This window comes from Ailuropoda melanoleuca, chromosome 8 (assembly GCF_002007445.2).
Source record: "Ailuropoda melanoleuca isolate Jingjing chromosome 8, ASM200744v2, whole genome shotgun sequence".
Taxonomy (NCBI): domain Eukaryota; kingdom Metazoa; phylum Chordata; class Mammalia; order Carnivora; family Ursidae; genus Ailuropoda; species Ailuropoda melanoleuca.
This window is the reverse complement of record NC_048225.1, coordinates 84019895-84042646: the sequence shown is the minus strand read 5'-3', so window position 1 is coordinate 84042646 and position 22752 is coordinate 84019895. Positions and strand designations below refer to the sequence as shown.

The 22752-nt window shown below is 36.3% G+C and overlaps 1 protein-coding gene across 2 annotated transcripts in view; it reads left to right on the top strand.

Moving 5' to 3' along the window:
• Nucleotides 1-22752, top strand: part of HMCN1 (hemicentin 1) — a 477641-nt gene that overhangs the window by 232648 nt on the left and 222241 nt on the right. For both annotated transcript variants that reach the window (XM_034666795.1, XM_034666794.1), the window contains exons 15-22: nucleotides 2720-2878; nucleotides 9548-9742; nucleotides 12508-12603; nucleotides 13831-13958; nucleotides 15530-15674; nucleotides 18786-18898; nucleotides 20582-20741; nucleotides 21341-21509. In XM_034666795.1, the coding sequence (XP_034522686.1) occupies nucleotides 2720-2878; nucleotides 9548-9742; nucleotides 12508-12603; nucleotides 13831-13958; nucleotides 15530-15674; nucleotides 18786-18898; nucleotides 20582-20741; nucleotides 21341-21509 (1165 nt within the window). The remainder of the gene's footprint in view (nucleotides 1-2719; nucleotides 2879-9547; nucleotides 9743-12507; nucleotides 12604-13830; nucleotides 13959-15529; nucleotides 15675-18785; nucleotides 18899-20581; nucleotides 20742-21340; nucleotides 21510-22752) is intronic.

Sequence of the window (22752 nt, the reverse complement as noted above, 5' to 3'; positions counted from 1 at the left end):
GACACTATTAAAATGTTGCATAAAGGATATTTCTGGTAAAACAAGAAATTGGATTTTTAAATTTAGATTGATGTTTCTTAGAATGTAGTTAGGAATCCCTGGGGGTTCCCTATAATTCTTTACATGGAATTGAGGAGATCAAAATTATTTTCTTATTATACTAAGATATTATTTGTCTTTTTCACATTCATTGTCTCATGAGTGTATAGTGGAATTTTTGGAGGCTACATAATGCAGAACCAAAGATGAGCACTCAGCTGTCTCCTATTAAGCTAGACATTCTAGAAATTTGCAAAAATGTGAAACACCACTCTTCTCATTACATTTCTCTTGTTTTTGGAAATACAATTATTTTCTCATAAAATATGTTCATTATATTAAAATGTCATGAGCTTGTTGTTATAAAATAAATGCATACATTTAAATCTTTTTCAGTTTCATTTCTAAAATGCTAACTAAATATAAATAAATATAGTTCATATAAACAAAACCTCATTTAAGTCTCCATAATTTCTAAGAGTATAAAAGGGTCTTGAGACAAACATTTTTGAGAACCACTACTTACCATCAGCTATTTGAAAGGATCATGCCAGGGATAATGATCTCTGTTTGTTCATCTTACATCCACAGAGACCAGAATTGAATTTAAACTAAAGCATAAAGAGAACCTTCTTCCATGGTTATGATTGTAAAATCCTAGCATAGATTGTCAGGAAAGTTTGTATATTTTATTATTTTTACCGTTCTTTTTATCTTATCTAATATTAAAACTAAGTAATCCCTATTTCATTTCCATATCAAAGTTCTATACTTCTCTATGGCTTCTCAGTAATTTGATGACTAATTTTTCAGTAGAAATGAAGAAAGGAGAGATTATCAAAATGTGATCAGAATGCAAACTTGATGAAACCAGTGTTTTCCAATTTATATTTTGTTTCATTACTGCTACTCTTTAAACATTTTTATTTTGAAAAAAGCTACTAGCTGAAAGGTCTTGATTTTTATCCTCTTGTGTCCTTTGACATACACAAAAGAAATAGGAGAGAAATAAATTCCAAAATTCTAAATGCATTTTAGTCCAAACATTCTAATACTTGATGAACAGCTAGGTCACATCGCATTCTCCCTTAGTGGGAGGAAAGTTTATGTCAACATCATCTGCTTTTATTTATGAAAATTTCCCAGAGGCACATAGACACAGCTTTGGTTGCTTCTCTTATTCTCGCGTGGTATGTAGTAGCAAGCTTAAAAGGATGATTTGGGTTTTAAATATTGGAATACTGAAAAATACTTTATTTTTGGCACTGACGGTTGCTAATGTAATTTTTTTTGTTTTGTTTTCAAATTTATGGCTCCTTTGACCCCTTCTGCTCCCAAAATTATAAAAACAAAAAGAGAATTATCCGTTTGTTGCCCTGAGTCTGTTGATTGGTGATTTTTATAGTTTTCTAGAGAATTACTATGTCTGGAGTTCTCTCTCTTTCTTTCTTTCTTTCTTTTTTTTGTGAGAAGCTAAGAGAATTACTACTGTAGTCTTCAGGGCACATGGCTAAGCTAATATGTGACATTTTGGAGAGCAATTTTTAAGATGACATCTGGGCATGCTATGAACCCCTGAGAGCAATGGCCTTCAAACCTCCAGGAAGATTTTAGGACCCCACAAAAAGCTTGATATCACTCTTTACAAAAAAGCTATGGACAGCAGGCATTAAACATCTGGTACTGTTTTGTGTTTTGTTTTTTTTTTTATGAAATTGGTCATCCTGGTTAATTTCATTCATAAGAGAGGCGTCACTCTGAAGGAGGAGAAACAAAGGAGAGTTATTAAGCTTACCTTACAGATTAGTTGAGGCATTGCCTGTCTTCAGAGAGAAATGGTTCTCAGGGGTTTTGAGGTGCTGCAGGGACACACCACATACAAAGGTAACTCAGACATCACTAATTTTTCGCTGGTACCATTCTAGCCTCACACTGAGGTCATAGTTTCATCCTCCACACATTTATTCCCTACCTGCCTCTTCCAGAAGTGCATAACTTCAACTTAAAGGACTTGAATGAGTAATGCAGATTTAGTAGAGGTATCCTGGGAGATTTATATAAAACAGTTCTCTCTGGCCATTGTAAGAAATTTCTCGTCCATTTTTCCTCTTCTACCAGCAAGCTCTTCCCTACCCTCTCTGGATAGCTGCGATTGCTTCTTCGCCAGACATCCTCAGAAGCCTCTCAGGTAGCCTATACCTCTCCCAAGATACCATCTAACTTATAGCACTCAGCAAATCAAAACACTGGTCATTGCCCAAACTAAGAACACCATAGTCTCCTAAACACTTCCTGGATAACTGAAATTCATCCTGTCACAGAGGGTAGAAACCTTTTTCCAACTTTCGTCTTCCCATTCTCTTCTTACCTAACACAGCCACTGTGGCAGCTGCCATCCTTTCCCAGCCCCCCGGTGCATCTTTGAAGAGTTCATTCTTATTTAGGTACATGTACAGTAGAAAATATTTGGGGCCAGATTTTTGGCTCTAGGTCAGCTCATAGAATTATACAGACTAATAAATCAGCTTAGTGCCAAGAAACACTTCATTCTTTCTTTGCATAAACATTGTTTAAGTGTCTATGTTGTATTTTAAAAACTTCACAGTCCTGTGTTCTTCAGCAGTTTTGAAATCAAACCAATACCAAAGTAAACTATGTAAATACTTTTGTTTTGACCTAGGGGATCTTGAGCTGAGGCCCTCAACATTCCTCATTATTGACCCTCTCTTGGGGCTTTTGAAGATTCAAGAAACTCAAGACCTGGATGCTGGTGATTATATGTGTGTAGCTGTCAATGATGCTGGAAGAGCTGCAGGCAAGATAACTCTGGATGTTGGCTGTAAGCATCCCAGCTCTGATAGACACGTTTGTTTTTTCCAAGCTAAGAACTCTGAAACGATTGAATATAAATATTTGTCAGAATGGACAAATTAGAGTTAGCATTTCAGATGATTAATATAATAATGGTAGTAAGTATTTACCAAGTGCTTTCTATGTGCCATGCAGTGTGTAAGAACTTTTGTATGCAATATCCCGTTAAACCCTCATAGCAATCCTAAGAGGAAGATATTATAATTGTCCGCATTAGATAGATAAGGAAATGGAGGTATAACAAAGCTAAGTAACTTGACCAGGATCACAGATCTATGAGGGGGCCAAGCGTGAATGTTTGAACCCAGGTTGTTTGACGTCAGAGACTGTAGGCTTCATTGGTATATCGTCTGTCACCAAACATTTTCCTAACGGGAGTTGGATGACACAGAATTCCTAAGTATTAACATCTGGAGGCCAGAAATTAAACTTTGGCCCTAGACCATAATTTGGAGATGTTGATGATAGCAAAGGTAGCAGATTCTGCTTTTGCTTTTACAAAAAAAAAAAAAATTTGCTAGCAATGACTCCTCAGTGTATAAAATAAAGTACTAACTACAAATAAATGTCAATCACAAAGTGAGGGATACAGTGTGTTCATGACAACTATCGTCAGATTACTCAAGAAGTTTGGTTCGCCCTCCTTCTGTGTCTCTCCATCTCATGTTTCTTGAAAAAAAAAATTATTTTTCTACACAGTGTGGTAACACATGAAATAAAACAGAGCTTGCTTTGTATGAAAAGGAACCTGGCAGCTTAATTTTAACAGATAATTCAAACGTTTACATCAGTTAAACTTATAAAATATGACATTTTGTTAAATTGCATTTTCATTTATGTATGATGATTTTCATGCCTCAGCTGTTTTTTTTTAAAGCAAAAGTCAGGAACTATAAAGAAAATGCGTATTTTTTTGGAATAAAATAATACAAAACATTTTAGTTCTATCTTAATTCTTTAAATGAATATAAAGGCCCTCTAAGCTTAATATTTTGTTTCGTATAAACTAATTTTTTCCCTCCTGGGATCTTTTTGAATCCCCTTGCCCCTGGGCTGTCTGAACACTCTGCATTCTTGGTGATTATGCCCTTGGGGTAGAATCAACAAAACTGGAAATGGCCACAAAGACCACAGTAGAATCTGACTAGGGCACAGCAAAATGTGTTTGACCATGACTAAACTCTGAGGTTATTAAGAGAAGTGCCTTTGAAATAAGATTGTAATCTTTGGGTGGAGGATACCTGAATCTACCAGCAGAGTTAAAACACAAGGAAACCTTTTAGAAAAGTAAGGCCCAAATGAAGAGGATCACTTGATACAGAATTCTTGTTTCTAAGAAATATAGAAGTACAGTGTTTCAAATTCCCAACATTTTCTAGCTCTGCTTCTCCCCCTTTCCTGCCCAGATAATTTACCCAACATTCTTCTAGAAGTTGTCTAGCTTTAGAGGAAGAATGAATTAGCCTGAGTAATTGTTCCCAGCAAAAGCGGAATGACACCTTCATCCCTCTCCAAGACTGTAGTAAATCTAAACAACATACACATTTCTTTGCTTATTTACTGCCTTCTCGATAATCTTTTTAGCTTCTGGACTTTTGACTTGTGAAAAACCATGTAAAGGTTAGGGCTATCTGTCGTGGAGTGACCTGCATTGGAATAGGAAACATCCTAATAAATGTTTTGTATTTATCCTTCATTCCTTGAACTGAATTTTGTTTTATTGTCACTCCTATTCAAGATCTTCACTCTCTATGACCTTTTCTAAAACAACGGCTCTCTCAACTTTTATCCCAGTCATCGTGCTGATGGAGCCATTAACATAAACCCAGTTGTTTCCTTACTGTAACCTTGATCATTAAGTTGCCAAATAACTTAATACTAACATTAGTGCCATGCATGCATCTGTTAACGCCTTAATGATCTCCTTATTCACCATTAGAATTCTGAGTACCTTAACTCACAGTTTGGTTAGACCTTGTCTGTCCACATAAAACTATGGTTATATATCCTAGCAGATACAGGGTGTAACTTCCAAGGCCCATGCAAATCACAGTTGCAGTGCTGGTTGTGGTTGTCACTGTTAGGTTTAAAAGCAAACAAGGAAAAAAACCAAAATTTTCCTCAGAATTTACATAATGGTTAAGAGAATAGACTTTGGAGAGAGACTGGGTCTGCCTGACTTTTAATAGTACCTACCTGATAAGTTGGTTGTAAAGATGAAATGAGACATCATCACCCACCCACTAGCATTCAGCATGTCAGTGGTTCCTGCTGTTCCTCCAAAGCTGCTTAATGGCACATGTATCAAATACATGAACTTCACAAATTGAATTGTCATTTTGATTCTTTGAGTCCTGAAAAATCGTATCAAAATGCATATATAATAATGGCGTACTATTAAAGATTAAGCCTTGGTCTTTTAATATGAAAGTCACTGTTTCAAGTTGATTTTTTTTAAAAGGGCCTGAGACAATTCAAGTGCTGCTTTTAGTAGTAGTGCATAAAATTATTCATTTGCATTCCGAAACTATTGGGCATAAATTTAAGTAGCTTATGACTTTAAAAAAAATGCCTTTATCCCTATCATGTAGCTGTTGGGCGTTCAGATTGTTTTTGTGGACCTATTACCTTACAACAATACTAGATTGAAAAAACAACAATAAAAAAGCTGTTCAATATTATTTTTTAGTTATAGTTTCTTGTAGTGTGTCTCCTCTTTCCTGTTTCTCATTATCATGGCTCTGAGTTATGGACATTTCAGGTCAGCAGGGAAAGTTACCAGTGCTTTTCATCCTCTTTTAAAAAGAGGCAGTGAATTGTGAAGTCATTTGGAAGAGAAGATTGGCTACATCAAACAGAAAGTGGGCCTGGCAGTGATTTTATTTGCAATATTCCACACCACTCAGGATTTGAGTCCGTGGTTTTATGTTTTGTGGTTTGGTAGAACCAAAACAGTGTGTTCAGTCATTTTAGGAAAGAAAATCTCTGTTTGACATGTTAGTCAAGAGTTGCCTTAGTGGATATATATTTAATTATCACTAAAGGAATTAGAATAATTTTATGGAATAGCTTTTAGAGCAACATGGTCAATCTGTTTGTAATTTTTTTATTTTCAAAGTGATGTATGTACACCTCCATCTCTGTCAGTAAGTGACAGCAAAGACATACCATGTGTTAATTCTGCAGTTTTCAAGGGCTTTGCACACAAATATTTAGGGGATCCCAGCGAGTCCATCATAATCCTGACAGACTGTATGCAGAAGCTGAAATTGAAATTAATAATAGATATAGTAAATTTTGGAGCGAAGATTTAATAAATTAACTCAACAATATTTATAGCCAATGATAGTTAATATTTAGGTGATTACTACATGCTATGTGATTAATAAAGACTACCTGTTTTAACAACATGAGATAGGAAATATTATTACCTCCTTTTTGTTCGTGGAGAGATTTTAGACTAGGGGAGGCAAAATAATTTTCCAATTTTACAGAGTAAGAAATAATGGAACTGCCAATCGAAACCACCTAATGGACTGTAAAGTCTCTAAGCAACACAGCCTCCCCTGTACAAGTCGCATGCTTTGTACTATGATCACTGCTGCCCCTTCCCTGGCCCTGTTAATCTGTTTACCATCCACCCAATGTAATTCACTTGGAGTCCGAATTGGCCACTCTCAGGAGTAGGAAGTATTTAAAAGGTTTCTTGGCCTGAGTTAAGAGTTGCTTCATTTTTGAGGTTTGCTTGTCATCGATGCTGTCTTGGCTGCTTACCTAGTACCTGGTACTCTCATTTGCCTTGTTTTCTGGTACCTGTATGTATATTCCCTTCCCTTTTGCTTGTCTTATGCCTGACGCTGTTCCCAAAGCTTCTTCACCACGGATGACTTCTCCTGTCTTAATTGAGTTTTATGGGCACAACCTGAGCCCTGTTTACCCTTTTTTAGTCCAGTTTGTTCTTGGCTTTCTTACTTCTGAAAATTCTAATTTGTCTCCATTTTCACCAATGGCTATGTTCTGTTGTGTCAGTAAGCTCGGGTTCCTCCCAAATATTTGGTCAATCCTGGGCTTCTGCATATCTTTTTGTTCTTCTGGAATTTATTTTCTGCCCCATTTTCACATCCACCTGCCCACACTCTGTACCTAATATATCCTGAGACTTTTATACTTAACGTCTATTTTTCAGAAAAGCACCTGGCTCTGGAATAAATGATTACTATCACTCTAGAGAAAAGTAACTAGTCCTTTACACCTAAGATAGGCAAACAATGAGCTGCTTTATAAATTATTTTTTAAATACACTTATTTTGCCTATTATTTTTATAAGCCAAATTCCCATAGAGGTGGATTAAGAGAAATCTAAACACAGCCACACTACTTCTTTTTAAAAACATGTTACTCAGTTGTGGGTTTAACTTAATTTTATCTTATTTAGGTTCAGTAAACAAACAATAGGGCTTCTGAAATTGCCATGTTTTTTCAAAAAGTGCAAGTTCAAATGTATGGGTTGTTATCATCATCATCCACTTACACACATATACAAATACACACACTAGATTGTTGTGGAAGTGTTTTAATATTGATTCAATCATTCACAGATATCTAGCAGCCTTGAATAATGCACAAAGTACTATGTTAGTTGCTATAAAAGATAAAATATGGTTGCAAACATGAACTCTCTAGGGAAAATCAAACAGTCTCATAAAAGGCAGGATGTAGCCATTGCCATGAGTGATAGAGTGAGTTCAGAGGAAAGAAATCATGTCGTCTGAGAGGATGAGAGATGGCATTGAGGAAGGACCTTTTAAAGTGGATTAAAGAGTTGTCAATATTTCAATAGCCAGAGATCAACAGCCAACATTGCATTTGAAAGGGATCACAGTAACACCGTGGTACTGATATGAAAATGGTCAATCCTTGTTTGGAGAAGAGTGAAGAGTTCAGATTGTCCAGAGAATAAGATTTCTGTAGGGGAATAATGGGAGATGAGGCTGCAAAGTTAGAGGATGCCTTCTAGCCCAGGCTAATAAAGCACTAAGGCTGCTCGGGAGACAACTGTACATGCGGGTCCCAGAATTCCCAATGAGAAGGAAAGAAGTGATCTCTGCACCCATTTTTATTAGCCTGCTAAACAGCTTGACTTTGAGCAGTTGTAAGAACCTATAGAAAAGGGGAAGCTCATAAAATGACAAATTACCAGGATCAATCTAGTGTTCAATCGTACCTCCACACATCAATTCCATGTGACACATAGAAAATTAACTATCTTGTCTCAGTTTCTTCATCTATAAAATTGGAGTAATGATAGTTCTTATCCCATGGGGATATTGTGAAGATTAAATGAGAAAATTAATGGAAAGCACTTAACAACAGCCCTTGGTTTTGTAAGTGATAGTTGAATTTCTAAGCAATATTTAACCTTGAGATTATCAAGGAGCCCTCTCTTGGCTCCTCTTAGAATCCTACATGAGCAGGAGCACCTGGGTTGCTCAGTTTGTTAAGACACCACCTCTTGATTTTGGCTCAGGTCATGATCTTGGGGTTGTGAAATCGAGCCCCACACTCAGCCTGAGTCTTCTTGTCCCTCTCCCTCTGCTCCTTCCCCGACCCCCACTCCCACACATGCTCTGTCTCTCTTTCTCTCTCAATAAATTAATTGCATTAAAAAAAAAAAAGAATTCTACATGAACGGGTTTCATGAATTACCTCCAATAGCATCCTATATATTTCTCCTTGTATACTATCTCATACATTATTACCTGTAAGTTCTAGGGGATAGACATATTGGCAGCCTCATCTATTTGGGCTTGCTGGCAGCTTTCTCCTATATTCCCTTCCCGTGTTTTCCAAGTTGTGCCAATGACACATTTCTGACTCTTCCTCATGGCTTCTGTTAACTTAAATTATGTGGATAACTATAGCCTTTGATCTATAATTTTATAATTTCTGAAACAGATTTTAACTCTAAGATATTAAGCTCTCATTATTCTTTTTTTTATCAGAAACTATATTCTGTTACTTAATTTTATTATTGACTCTCAAATTCCGTTAACTCAAAAATGTATTAAAAAAGTGAAAGGAATTGAGAAGCAAAAATGTGATCTAGAGCAAGGATATAATTTAGGATTAAATACTGTTAGCTGCTTATACAGTGATCAATTAAAGAATGAGTTCAGTTATAAATTGAGTTCTTAAAAATTTTGACCAAAAGGAGTTAAGTTTTGGAAAGCATAAAAAATGTTTCATTACAAGGCAAATTTATTTATAAGAAAGTTCAAAGATTTGAGCAGTATGACATAAACTAAAATTGAAAACAAATTTCTCAAATGAAAGATTCTCTTATTTAAAGTAATCTTGATTTAAATTCCCACTCTTAAATTCCATTCCCTTCATCATTTATCACTTTAAGAAGTAGTTGAACTTCTTTGTGCCTCTATTCATTTATAAAGCAAAAAAGAAATATCTGCTATTTTAGTGGCAGCCAGGGATACTTAAAGGGTAAACTTACAATATCATGTGAACAATACCTTGATTCAGATTCAATCTGTTGACGGTTTAACAATGAAGTTTTTACTTAATGTGCCTATACACTATACCAATGACCTTTTTTTGGTTGTTTGCTTTAAATATCTTCCAGCACCTCCAGTTTTCATACAAGAACCTGCTGATGTGTCTGTGGAAATTGGCTCAAATGTGACATTACCTTGCTATGTCCAGGGTTATCCAGAACCAAAGATTAAATGGCAGAGATCAGACAACATGCCAATCTTCTCAAGACCCTTTTCAGTGAGTTCCATCAGCCAACTAAGAACAGGAGCTCTCTTTATTTCAAGTAGGTTAAAGGAAATATATTTTATACAAGTATGTACATATATATTATACATTCATGTTCTATACATAGGGATTAATCTGTTTAAAATAGTGAAATGATCTTGCCAACACATTTTGTTGCATTTCCCTTTAAAAGAGTATTGAATTCTTATCTTTTGGCATTGTCATAAATAAGTCATATTTTATTCAAATGTATGTCATATCATAAAGGCTTATGAAGCAATGTGAGTTCTTCATATCTCACTGTTCCTTATTGCAAATAGAGTCACTGGGCCTCTAGGTGGATAAGTGATCACATTTTATTGAGTCTTGTACCAACTGCTGTATAGAAAGGTAAAATATTACTAGTAGTTAGTCAAGTTTAATGAATTTTTTTGGACCAACAACACATAACCATGTGCATAGGGACTCTATACCCTATGCAAACTCCTTGATTAAAAGTAATATCTACCTGAGGGGAGTGGGGTGGGGGAATGGGATAGGCTGGCGATGGGTAGTAAGGAGGGCACATATTGCATGGTGCACTGGGTGTTATACGCAACTAATGAGTCATCAAACTTTGCATCGGAAACCGGGGATGTACTGTATGGTGACTAACATAATATAATAAAAAAACATTAAAATAAATTTAAAAAAAAAAGTAATATCTACCTGGAGCAGAAGATTAGAAAAAAAAGCCGAACACCCCAGCATCCAAAAATTTTGCCTGTAAGCTGTAACGTATTCAGATATTTGTAAACACTTTGTACTTTTTAAAGTAATGTTTAGAATGTTTGGTTAGTGGCTCGAAGGATAGAAGGATAAAATCATTTAGCCAATTAACTGGTTTTTAAAGAGTAATTGCATCTTTTGGGTTATTTTGTAGCAAGTTTCCAATAAGTGATTTCCATGTTTATCAAATATTAAATGTCCATTAGCCACTTAAACTTCCAAATACAAATTAAACTAATTGTAAGTGCTTAAGTATTCAGCTCTGGGCTAGTCTCTGTGGTGAAGACAGAAGTCATACGTGGGGTCCCTCACTCAGGCAATTTACAATCCACCGTCTGAGGGAATGGCCACAAAAGTACCTACTGGGTCAGATTGTGCGTGGCCTGGAATGTGCAGGTGAAGAAATGCTTTTGATGAGGTAGAAAATAACCCTCCAAGCTTCACTGTGGGAAAAGACAAATGGAAGTATTTCAGAACAACCTCTTTGCAAGATGGGAGAGGTGAGAAGGAAAATGGGGAGGCTCACAGAGTAATGCAGGTGATAGGACTGATGAGAAAAGCCCAACAGGAAACAAATTGAACTTGAAACAAATCAGTTAGAGGAGATGTAAAAAGGGAAGAGTGAAAGAGGGTGATGTATTGACAAGTGGTTGCTCCAGTGTCTGAATTAAACTATCTAGAAGGAAAGTAATGATTAGAAACAGTTCTCCGTTGTTTTATGTATGTCTACACAAATTAGTCCAAGAGTTGATAATGTGAAAAATATCTTGGATAGAAACAATGTGTGCTTTATTAACCAGATGATTTGCTGAATTTTCCTTTGCAAGTGAATGTTTGCTGTTGTTGAGAGTGGACACTGCCTGAGTTTACCAGGTGCAGTCCTGTAGTTATATGCAAAAGGTTCACAGAGGAGTAGAAGCTTTGTTACTGCTCTTTATCTGAGAGAGATGCTTCTGTTTAAAATGGAAAGCTACATTTTTCTGTCAAATCTTATCAGTATATTACACTGTGCTTATTTAATTAAGATATTTGCAAAGACTACAGTCATTTACCTATTTAAAATCTTCTGTTGCCTCCCCTGTTGCTCCCAAGACAAACCGCCCTCTTTACAAGGCCCCAAACTGTGTCTTTAGCTTGTCTCCTGACTGTATTTGCACAACCTTTAACCTAATAGTCTTCATCCTGATCCTCTTTAATTAAAAATATTTTGTAATATCCTTTTTACTATCCTGAAACAAAGTCTATATGTTTGATCTACCTACATAGTAAAAACTATTTTAATACCTAAAATGTAATACAAAGGAAAATAAAATGATTTTTGTTGAAACAATGGGTATTTCAATAGGTAAATACCCTGGCAATGTCTACAGAATGTACATTCATGTGTATGTACATCACCATGGATTTGACAGTTCAAATGTAGACTGATAAATATAATTATCATATATTTATAAACAAAGTTATCAAATCTATGAATTTCCAGTGGGACCTTCAAAAGTCTTACTGGACTTGGGATAATTGTTCATGAATCTTCCCCCTGCATGGCCTCCCAGTTTTTGACCACTAAGTGCCAGTATACTCCACCAGTCATTGGGCCAACTAAAAAAAAAAAATTCCTCTTGCAAACCTTCAAAATGCCCCCAGGGTGGTGCTGCAGCATACATTGGTGGTAGAACTTTCCATTCTTTGAACAGACCTTGATTTTTCAAGTTATGCTTTTGTCTTTGCAGCCCATTGGTCTTGGACTGCCCTTTCCCTATTCTACCTGCTATTTAAGGTACAGCTTAAATATCCTACCTCCTCTGCGATTCCTCCCCTAACATGCCATCAGTCTCATGTCTCTGTGTTCCCACAGCTCATTGTTTGAAATGTGTATTAGAGCATTTATCACACTGTGGTATGATTGCTGGTTTTATGTATGTCTCCTCCCCTAGAATGGGAACTACCAGAAGACAGTACCCACACATTTTCCACCCACAAATCTCAGCACTGTACCTGGCACATACTTATGCTTCATAGATGGTGTTGAATGAGTAAATGATCTCTTCCTTTTAGATTTATGGGCAAATGATAAAGGAACCTATATTTGTGAAGCTGAAAACCAGTTTGGAAAGATCCAGTCCCAGACAACAATAACAGTGACAGGACTTGGTAAGATCAATTAGGTGCTTAGATATCATGCTCTTGCAAGTCATCAGACTTCTTTTACTACATCATCTCTTGCCTTTGCCACTTTTAACAGCAACAACAACAACAACAAACCAGGTAAATATTTGACTACTAAATGAGACTTCCATCCCCCACCCTATTTCATATTTCATGGGATATTAGAACTGGAAATAACCTTACAGATCATCTGCTCTAAATTCCTTCTCTTCCATTTGAAGAAATAAAGGTCAACTTGAATAAACTAATTTAAGTCTAAATATAAATACATTCATACACACATTAGAGTCATGACATTCTTTTCTGGTACCCTTTTTTACACTTACCATTTTAGGTCCACATGAAATTATTTTTGGATGCAATATGAAGTAAGGAGACAATATCATTTATTTCCAAGTGGTAGGACATTTGTTTCAATATTGTTTATTGAATATTCTCTTCCCACTGATTAAAATACCCATTTTGTCACATGCTAAATTTAAATTCCTGTCTATTCCTTGGAATTATATTTATGCACTAGTACTACATTATCTGAATTATTATGGCATTTAATGTGATTTTTAGATCTGTCAGTGCCTGTTTCTCATTAATATATACTTAAAAAATTTTATTTCTGTATTTCCCTTTATTCATCTACATATATTTAAATTTTTCAAATAGAATATCTAGTGATTTTGCTTTGATTTGTGTTAAATTTATTAATTAATTCCTAGAAAAGAACACCTTTCCATCTAAGAGAATCCACCGCATTTTATTTGCTTGAGCTGTTATGACAGCCTCCTCATTGATCTTATCCCTTCTGGTTTTTCCCTTCTCCAATAAGTCTTAGTCATAGTTTTCAGATTAATATTTCCCGAGAATGGTTCTGATGATCCCACTTTTTAAATTTATAAGTGCTCTTAGTCCCTTCCCGTTTGTCCATTACATACATTGCACATTTCGTGGCTTGGTATTTCTGGCCTTCCATGCCATAGACAAATTCTTTTTTACTTTCTCTACTTCCATACTATTATTTGCCCTCTTGCCATCCCCTCTGCTTAGAAGGGTCTTTTATTTCTGTCTTCCAGTTCAATCCCATTTGCATTTAAAAATCTTGTTCTTGAAAATTCGGTTTTTTTAAGAGCATAATTAATAGTCTTCTTGGCCTATAAGGATGTTTGTCTTCCTTTTGGCTAAGATAGAGTTGATAATACCCTTTTCTCTCTGACTTAGTTGCTCCACTCATTGGAATTAGCCCTTCAGTGACCAGTGTCATTGAAGGACAGCAACTTACTTTGCCCTGTGCTCTGTTGGCTGGAAATCCCATTCCTGAACGTCGGTGGATTAAGAATTCAGCCATGGTAAGAACATTTTAAATCCATGCATTCACATTTCTAATTTTCTTGCATAAGAGGCAATTTATTCCAACCATTGAAATTTCAATTTAATAAATGTACAAAAATACATTCAATTTAATAAATATACAAAAATATAAAAGAAAAACTTTTTTTCAGTATTAACATGTTTATGCAGTTTACGTAATTTCAGAATTAATAAGATGGAGAAATAGCCAATGGTGTGATTTTTATAGTTTTGCTTTAAATTCAATGCAACTAATAAACTCTTCAGAATATGTAAAAACTGAAGCAAATTGAAAATTATTTTTATAGCATTTAAATATTTTTATATCCTCTGTAGGATGTAATAAATATTAATATTTTCATAAAATCTTCCATTTATTAATCTTTATTATTAATTTCAAACATTATATCTTTTATCATGAACTATTTGAAAATGTGGATCTATTTTGTGTCATTGTTTTTCAATGTATAACTTTAGATTATGAAAGGATGTGAAAAAATTTTCAAAGTTCTATGGAATTTTTTGCAAACATGCTATCTCTGGCAATAAATTTTCTTCTAGTTAAGAACATTTTTCCTTCCATTTTCCAGGGTAGTTAGACTCGCTCTCTTTTTAAGTGCCAGTTAGAAGTGAATTGACTCCATGGAATAAGATGTAAAATTGTTCATATTTGCGTAAAATCCTGAGGAAAATTACTAGACCTCACTTAGTAATTAAATGCCCTTATAACAAAGGATGTTACTGTTTGAGCACTAAGGTATCCTGTGATTGAACAAAATGCATAAATGGCACAGTTAGAATGATCATTTTTTTTTTAAGATTTTAATTATTTATGTGACAGAGAGAGACAGCGAGAGAGGGAACACAAGCAAGGGGAGTGGAAGAGGGAGAAGCAGGCCTCCCGCCAAGCAGGGAGCCTAATGCAGGGCTCAATCCCAGGACCCTGGGATCATGACCTGAGCCGAAGGCAGATGCTTAACAGCTGAGCCACCCAGGTGCCCCTAGAGTGATCATTTTTAACAGAAAATGTTGCCAGCCTTCTCTGACACAGTTCCTATGTCATATATTTCCTCTAATATTTGGATCTTTCACTGAAAAGGGTGAGTGTTGAGATGAATCACATTCTCTCAACTTGAATGACTGCCTGTTGCAAAAATAAAAATATCAACTAGCTTGCAAGTGGTAGTCTTCTTGAAAAATAAGTAGTTGTCTTCTTGAAAAACAACAAATTAGTAAAAAGTAAAAATGACTAGTGGAATTTGGGTCCTGAGTGATAATAAAAATCACAGAGACATGAAATTTCATGTCAAATGATGTCTCTATGTCGTTCCTTTTTCCAGCATGTGCATAACTCCAACAGATGTTAGTAGGTATAATTTTTGGTAGTATATCAGGATGACACATAATTGATTCTACTCTTGGTAACATTTTATGCTCATCATTTTTCCCTTAAGGGTGTTAAAATATTCTGTTATAAGACATTTAATAACCTAGTTGGAAAAAAAACAAATCTGGTTATGACTTTGGGAACATTACCTTTTAAATTAAATATGACTTTTTTTTCTTCAAGTTGGTCCAAAATCCTTACATCACTGTACGCAGTGATGGGAGTCTCCATATTGAAAGAGTTCGCCTTCAGGATGGAGGCAAATATACTTGTGTGGCCAGTAATGTTGCTGGAACCGTTAACAAAACTACCACTGTGGACGTGCATGGTAAGAGACACACCCTTGTAATTCTTTCCAAACCATGTCAAAGCTAGGTTTATGTCTCTAAATCAAATAACTGTGTCTTCTAGCTGTAAGAAGTAGATTTTTTTCCTAATTGTTATTCTTAACAAAAAGCCTTATTTCTTGAACACTATTTACATTGTTAAGGCTGTTTCCAGAATTCCCTTTCCTACATACACAAAAAGGCTTTATTGGGAGTCACTAGCTGAGTCTGGCCAAGGGCTTTTGTAAGTGGTTTCTTAATTGATAAAAGTGAACTCAGTTCTCAAAGAGTTATGTTTAAAAATACATTTTAATTTCAGACAAGCTGAACTTATTATTCCATCCAAATTGCCTTTTCTTTTTGGATTGTGCAACAAGCATGTCCTTACTAATGACCCCTTTGTGTGTTAGCTAGAAATGACCTAAACTTTTCTAAAGGCCACCTCATGTGCTCCAAACAATCTTTTTGCATGTTAGATAACTTAAAAGGTCACAAATAAGAAAATCCAAAAGCTATCTTTTTCCTTTCGTGACTAATAGTCATGAACTTTTTACATCTCAATAAATAAGTGACAACTTCATAGTTTAAGAAATTGTCATAAGTTTTTTTTTTGTATGTTTTCTTTAAAGACTTTGCAACATTGCTTTAAGTGTGGTATTAAAAAGCAGTTCCGTGTACAGAGATGAAAGTAACACAGAACATTTGTTTTTAGTAAATTCATCCTTTTTTTAGGACATGAGCTGGAGAATCCGGTAATTTCCACATTTTGCTTGGTCTATTGAAATTGTCAGTGGATACAGACTGTCTTCTTTTTTTCATGTCTGTGTCTCATTGTAAATAGCCTTTTCTGCCTCTCTCAGTCTTACACCAGCCCCCACCAACATCGCATGAGATATTCTTGAAGAAATACTATTTTAAAGAAATATTAAAGTAACACTAAATTATGGTCTAAAAGAGTAAATGCATAATGCCAGATTGAACAGAATTGTGTTTAACTATTTTTAGAAAAAAATCACCCCATAGATTTCCTGGAGGGTGCTTATGGACTGGCTTCAGAATCGGGTATAAAAATATGGTCATGTCTCCATAGAATATTGTGTTGAGAAGGATCCTGAGGCAAATTTTTACTTGAGTGATAGAGTGATATGATTATCTGGGATGTCTGCCACATCAGAGGAGTGAGGATGAACCAGTGATGTGGTTTATCATGATGCACTAAATGTTGACATTTAAAAGCTAAAAAGATCATTTCACATCGTTTCATCCATCTTAATCTAAAATGAGTAACTGATCTAGTTACTAAGGTTAAAAAAAATCAACCTATACATTTGACAGGAATGAAACCGAGCAACCATTTTAGCTGACAGATTAGTTTTTGAGTTGGATGTGACACAGCATTGCAGGTTTTCTGTACCTCCATATGCATGCTAATTAACACTGCCATTCCTTCATTACTCTGCCTTGTCACTTTTAAGAATACTCATTAAAAACTCTCAGTGACCAGTTCTTAAAAGGCTGAATTAATGCATGCAAATACAAATGTAAATTAAAATGGCAAACCACTCACTTGTCATCTTGATTTATGTAGGTGAACAATCTGGAAAGAAACAGTTCTTCAGACAGATGTCATCAGATTTGAAAATGCCTAAATTTGCCACTTTCCCTAATAGCTGTCAAATTCAATATGCATTTAAGAAAATGGCTTATTCCATGTAGCTGCAAAATTACAGTAGAGTTGAGAGTTGACTCTTCCATGATGATTCTGGAAATTAGAGAGTAGCCTGACGTAGAGAGTCAATGCAATTGACTGGGATTTTTTTGCCAATATTTTTTTTTTTAAGAAGAAATTATCTAAAGAATAAGCACAGCCTTGGGAAAATACCAGTGTGTAGCAAAGCTAAGCCTTCCAGAGAAGTTTATGCATGAAGGTCTCTGGTATCTCTTGTTCTGGCAAACTTTTCTTCCAGGTAGCTGTGATAATTCTTGAGAAATTTGACTCAAAGGCAAGACACAGTGAGTGCATGAGCACTAGGGAGCAGTTCCAGTCTCATCTTCCCAGGGGAAGGAGAAGAATCGCCTGGTATATAACGGGCTTGTATTGTGTTCCTTGCACTATATTAAGAACTTTCATGTGTGGGAACTTCACTGATCAAATTCATTATTTTGAGAACATTGAGTATTGATACTTTTTCGTATGCTAGTTGCCTGTGATTAATTGAGATATACACAGAATGGAATCATTAACACTCTTCCTTTTCCTTTTGCTTCTGCTCATATAATGTTAATTCTTCAGTTGCTTTCTAAAGTCGAAAGGTATGTTATTCTTCTTAGTGAAAACTACTGACTTAGAATCCAGTATTTTAGTCTTTTAAATGTAAACGCCTAAGGCCTTGCAAGTTTTATTGTTGAATTTCTTTTAAGAAAACATATCCTTCTTTCTAGGTTAAATTTAGTAGCTTGTTAAGTAGTTCTTGTGAATACACAGATATTAAATGTGTAGTGGTTAAACATTCCATTTCTCTGGCAGTGGGCTTACGTCAGCTCACTGCAGCTTAATGGGTAATGGACAATGATGAAAGGTATGGTTAAATGTGAAACTGTTAGGATGTAATTCTGCCTCGAGTTTCCAGGAAAACATGGATTTTCTTTGGTCTTATTTTTGTTAAGAAAGTTAACTTGCTATGCATGATTTACTACTTGACTTTAAGTTTTTATTAAATTCTTCAGATGATAGTTACTGTATTTATTACCCTCCCTTACAAGTTACCCTACATTTCTATCAGAAAATGTTGTCTTGGGGCGCCTGGGTGGCACAGCGGTTAAGCGTCTGCCTTCGGCTCAGGGCGTGATCCCGGCGTTATGGGATCGAGCCCCACATCAGGCTCCTCCGCTATGAGCCTGCTTCTTCCTCTCCCACTCCCCCTGCTTGTGTTCCCTCTCTCGCTGGCTGTCTCTATCACTGTCGAATAAATAAATAAAATCTTTAAAAAAAAATGATGTCTTAGCTAGTTTTTACAAATATGCAGTCTATCCTAAAAACATGCAACTGTAAACATATGAAGCTAAATGGAAGAACCGATGCTCAGATTCTGAATATTGCTTCTTTTTTTCAGTTCTTCCAACCATTCAGCATGGTCAGCAGGTGCTCAGCACAATTGAAGGCATTCCAGTAACACTACCATGCAAAGCAAGTGGAATTCCCAAGCCATCTATCATCTGGTCCAAGGTAAATGGCCTACCTAGTGCTGTTTGTTAATGTTAAGTGTTATCACAACCATGTTTGACTATTCTTCGTCATACGTGGGACTCGTGACTGTACCGTAGAATTTTATGAAAAGGAAAACCCATGCAGTCATACCACATGGAGGGGACCTTAAAATGTCCTTAGTGCCGTCACCTGCCTGATGCTGGAGTAACATTAACAACACGACAGTGGACACTAACATAGCCCCTAAGTACATCAGGAACTTTTCTAAACACTTTGCATGTTTGTAGCAGATCCTTTTTTACCCTTGCCACATCCCCGCAGCCCTGTGATTTCAGCGCAGCTCCGGTGGACAGCTCCGTGCACTCTGCCAGAGTCACACTTCATGTGTGTGCCTCTCTGGTTTTTCAGGGCTTTCTTCAGAGTCCCACAAGGCCACCAGCCTGCTTCTTGGGTAGCCGGGAAATGGTAGGAACATGAATGCCAGTGGGGGGCAGGTCCTATGTAAATGACCTACTTCTCATCCATCAGAAGAATACTTCTTTCTGAGTTGCTTCTACATAGTTTCTCAAAGGATCCCCAGCACATGGAAGCTTATCAACCACCCACAGAGGAAGCAAGAGCACTGAAATCCTTTTTAACTTTCCTTCCTTCTGTGCCTCACTCTCCCACCTACCTGCTTAAGCCTCTGGGGATCACTTTCCAACTAAACTGCTTACCCCCAAATCTTTGTCTCAGACCCTGTTCTTTTAGGAGGCCAAAATAAGACATACTAGAACTCATTTATTCCCCTCTGTGTCCCTCTCATGAAGTTCTCTGGCTTTTACTTGTATCCTTGCAGTGAGGAAAAACCCATTTCCTAAGGAAGTCCTTCTCATCTTTGAACAGTCATGAAGATAGCAGATATTTTCTGTAAATTAACTTAAGTCTGGCAGCTCTAAGTAATATAAAATGATGGCATAATAACAAAATATGGCATTTGTATAATTAGTACTACAACCAAAGTGTTTTACCACACAATCTAATTTTATATATCTAAAAAGCTCTGAAACATAAAGTTGGTGCTGACATCTGTAAGTTAAATAAAACGGTTAAAATTTCTGCATTCTGGACACAAAAATCCAGTACTGTAGCTCCCCAAATTCTGCAGTGTCTGGTACTGTCTAAAAGTTTAATGCATTTTAGGAAAATGTAAAAATGAAAGGCCAGGGTGGCCTTTGTGCTGTGATAAAGCACAGAGGTTAAGAGTTTGGGGTCCAGAGTCTGACCGATAGGGTTCAAGTCCTAGCTCTGCCACAGACTGACCATTGTTCCACATCATCCCCAAGCTTTAATATTTTCATCTCTAAAATGGGGATTATGGTAGTTCCTACTCATATAATTGTTTTGAACGTGAAAATAGTTAATTCATGTGAAGTGCTCAAAACAGTACATGGCTAACATAAGCACTGTCCCATTCATTACTATTACCATTATTCCCTCCATTTTTAAGTAGCTCTGGAACAAAGGGGACATGGTTCAGTATGAAGAAATACCACCTTTGCTTTATTTGCTTCAGTTTTCATACAAATAACTTACTTCAGATTAGCATTATTTTAATCTAGTATTTTCCCCCATGGAGATCTTTTTCTTCCTCTCTTCCTTTTCCAGACATGAAGTCACTCCTTTATTATCTTAAAAAACACTCTTTGTTGTGTTCTGCAGAAAGGCGAGCTGATTTCCACCAGCAGTGCTAAGTTTTCTGCAGGGGCTGACGGAAGTTTGTATGTGGTGTCACCTGGGGGTGAAGAGAGCGGGGAGTACGTCTGCACGGCCACCAATGCAGCCGGCTACGCCAAAAGGAAAGTGCAGCTGACTGTCTACGGTGAGAGCCCCCGGAAGAATGTTTTTCTTTGACACTGTCTGTTGGCGCCAAAACTCACATTTCTCTCCCAAATCATATCACCAGGGGCTGTTCTCCTAAAGTGAACTGGATTTTACAAAAACGCGTTTTTACTGCCAACCAACATCTTCTCTGACTAGATTCTTATTTAAAGGGGGAGTAATTGTATAGCCATTCGGAAAAATTTTATGGTGTTTTCCTGAGGAGTATGCTTATTGCACCCGACCAGCTTCAGAAACACCAGTTAGTTAAAAGCCCTAGCAAAGCCGAACCTCAGCTATGTTTTGGTGAGCGCTCTGCCTTGAGGGCTTCCTTTTACAGATGGCAGACTCCAGAAGGGCATTTCAGCTGACCTCTTCCTTCTGTTCCGAAAGGAAGAACTAAAAAGGGAAACTTTCTGGTCATTTTCCTTTCAGCTCTTGCTATAAATATATTAATGGAAAGTTTTAGATATGCCCTGAAACTTTGGAATAGACAGCATATTTTTGTACATTTTTAAAGAATTTTAGTAGTCCACGTTTGAATGCAAGTTAAATGTTTTCAGTGTAGTACTTCCCTTCCAAAACATGTGTTTATTTTAGTAAGGCCCAGAGTGTTTGGAGATCAACGAGGACTGTCCCAGGATAAGCCTGTTGAGATCTCCGTCCTTGCCGGGGAAGAGGTGACCCTTCCATGTGAAGTGAAGAGCTTACCCCCACCCATCATTACCTGGGCCAAAGAGACCCAGCTCATCTCGCCATTCTCTCCAAGGTAGGGGACCTGGAATGAACCGCGACACCTGAAAACAGAATCTCTTGGGGCAGATGGGTGTACCCATTTAGGTTTTCAGACGTTTCAAAAAATAGCTTTTAAATTTGAGATAATTCATACATATATCTGAGCCTACAGAAAATATATAGATACCTTCTAAATCACTCCTAGGTATCAGAAATGCTAACACCCAGCTTGGATGTAATTTCTCACAGATGCATATACAAGGTAGTTGTTGAAATGGAGCACATTTTTATGTAGATTTGTGTTAACACAAGTGCATAGGACACATAGAATCTCTTTAATCCCACAGGAACCATAAAACACAGTAAGTATTCTAATGTCTAAGACTTGACTTTCATTAGAGGTTTTGTAAAAATCTTGATTAAACCCTTAGACATTTAAAGGCCCACCGAGACAGTAAATTTGCTATCAAATTTATTTCCCCAAATGACAGGGAAAGCGTAATGCCAGAGCCTTTAAGGTACCACCTTTGTTGCCGTTCCGGTACAAGTTTAAATTTACCTCCACCACTTAAAGTTTGCCTGAAACTTTTGGCTATTTTTTCAGTGGCCCTCTGAACCTTAGATTTCTTATTTATAAAATGGAATTAATACTCACCTGAAAGGATTATATAAGGTAATGTCTATTCCACATCCCCTGTCTCTAGTTCTCAAGGAATAGTAGCAATTACTCTTTTAACTCAATATCATGCCAAAAGTTACTGGTGGAATAAGAATTACAGCCTCTGGCTATGTCTGTTAAACTTCTTGATGTATAGTTATGAAGCTATCTATTCATGCTACTGTAGAGTCCTTACCCCTGGTGAGGATAAAAAAGACAATTAAGAACCACTTTACAGAAGCTTATTATTTCTTTGAAAAATATTTGCTTTGGATATTTTTGAATGAAAGAAATATCATATTACAGATAGAGTTGAAGTTCCGTTGTTTTCCTCCCCAATCCCTTTTCTCCCTTCCCGGGGGCAAATACTGCCACAGACGTCCCGTACCTGCTGTGCATGCGTTCCTAAAGGTGTATAGGATCTTGTTTTCCGTGTTTTTAATTTTGTTTTGTGTGTCTGTTTTCAATTTGCCATGTAACATATTATATATTATTATTCTTCCTCTTGCTTTATTAAGTAGCATTTGTTCATTTTCATACACATAGATTTAGTTTATTCATTTTTAACTACCATATACATATTGCACATTTTGTGTATACATTTCCCAGTGTTTGGACA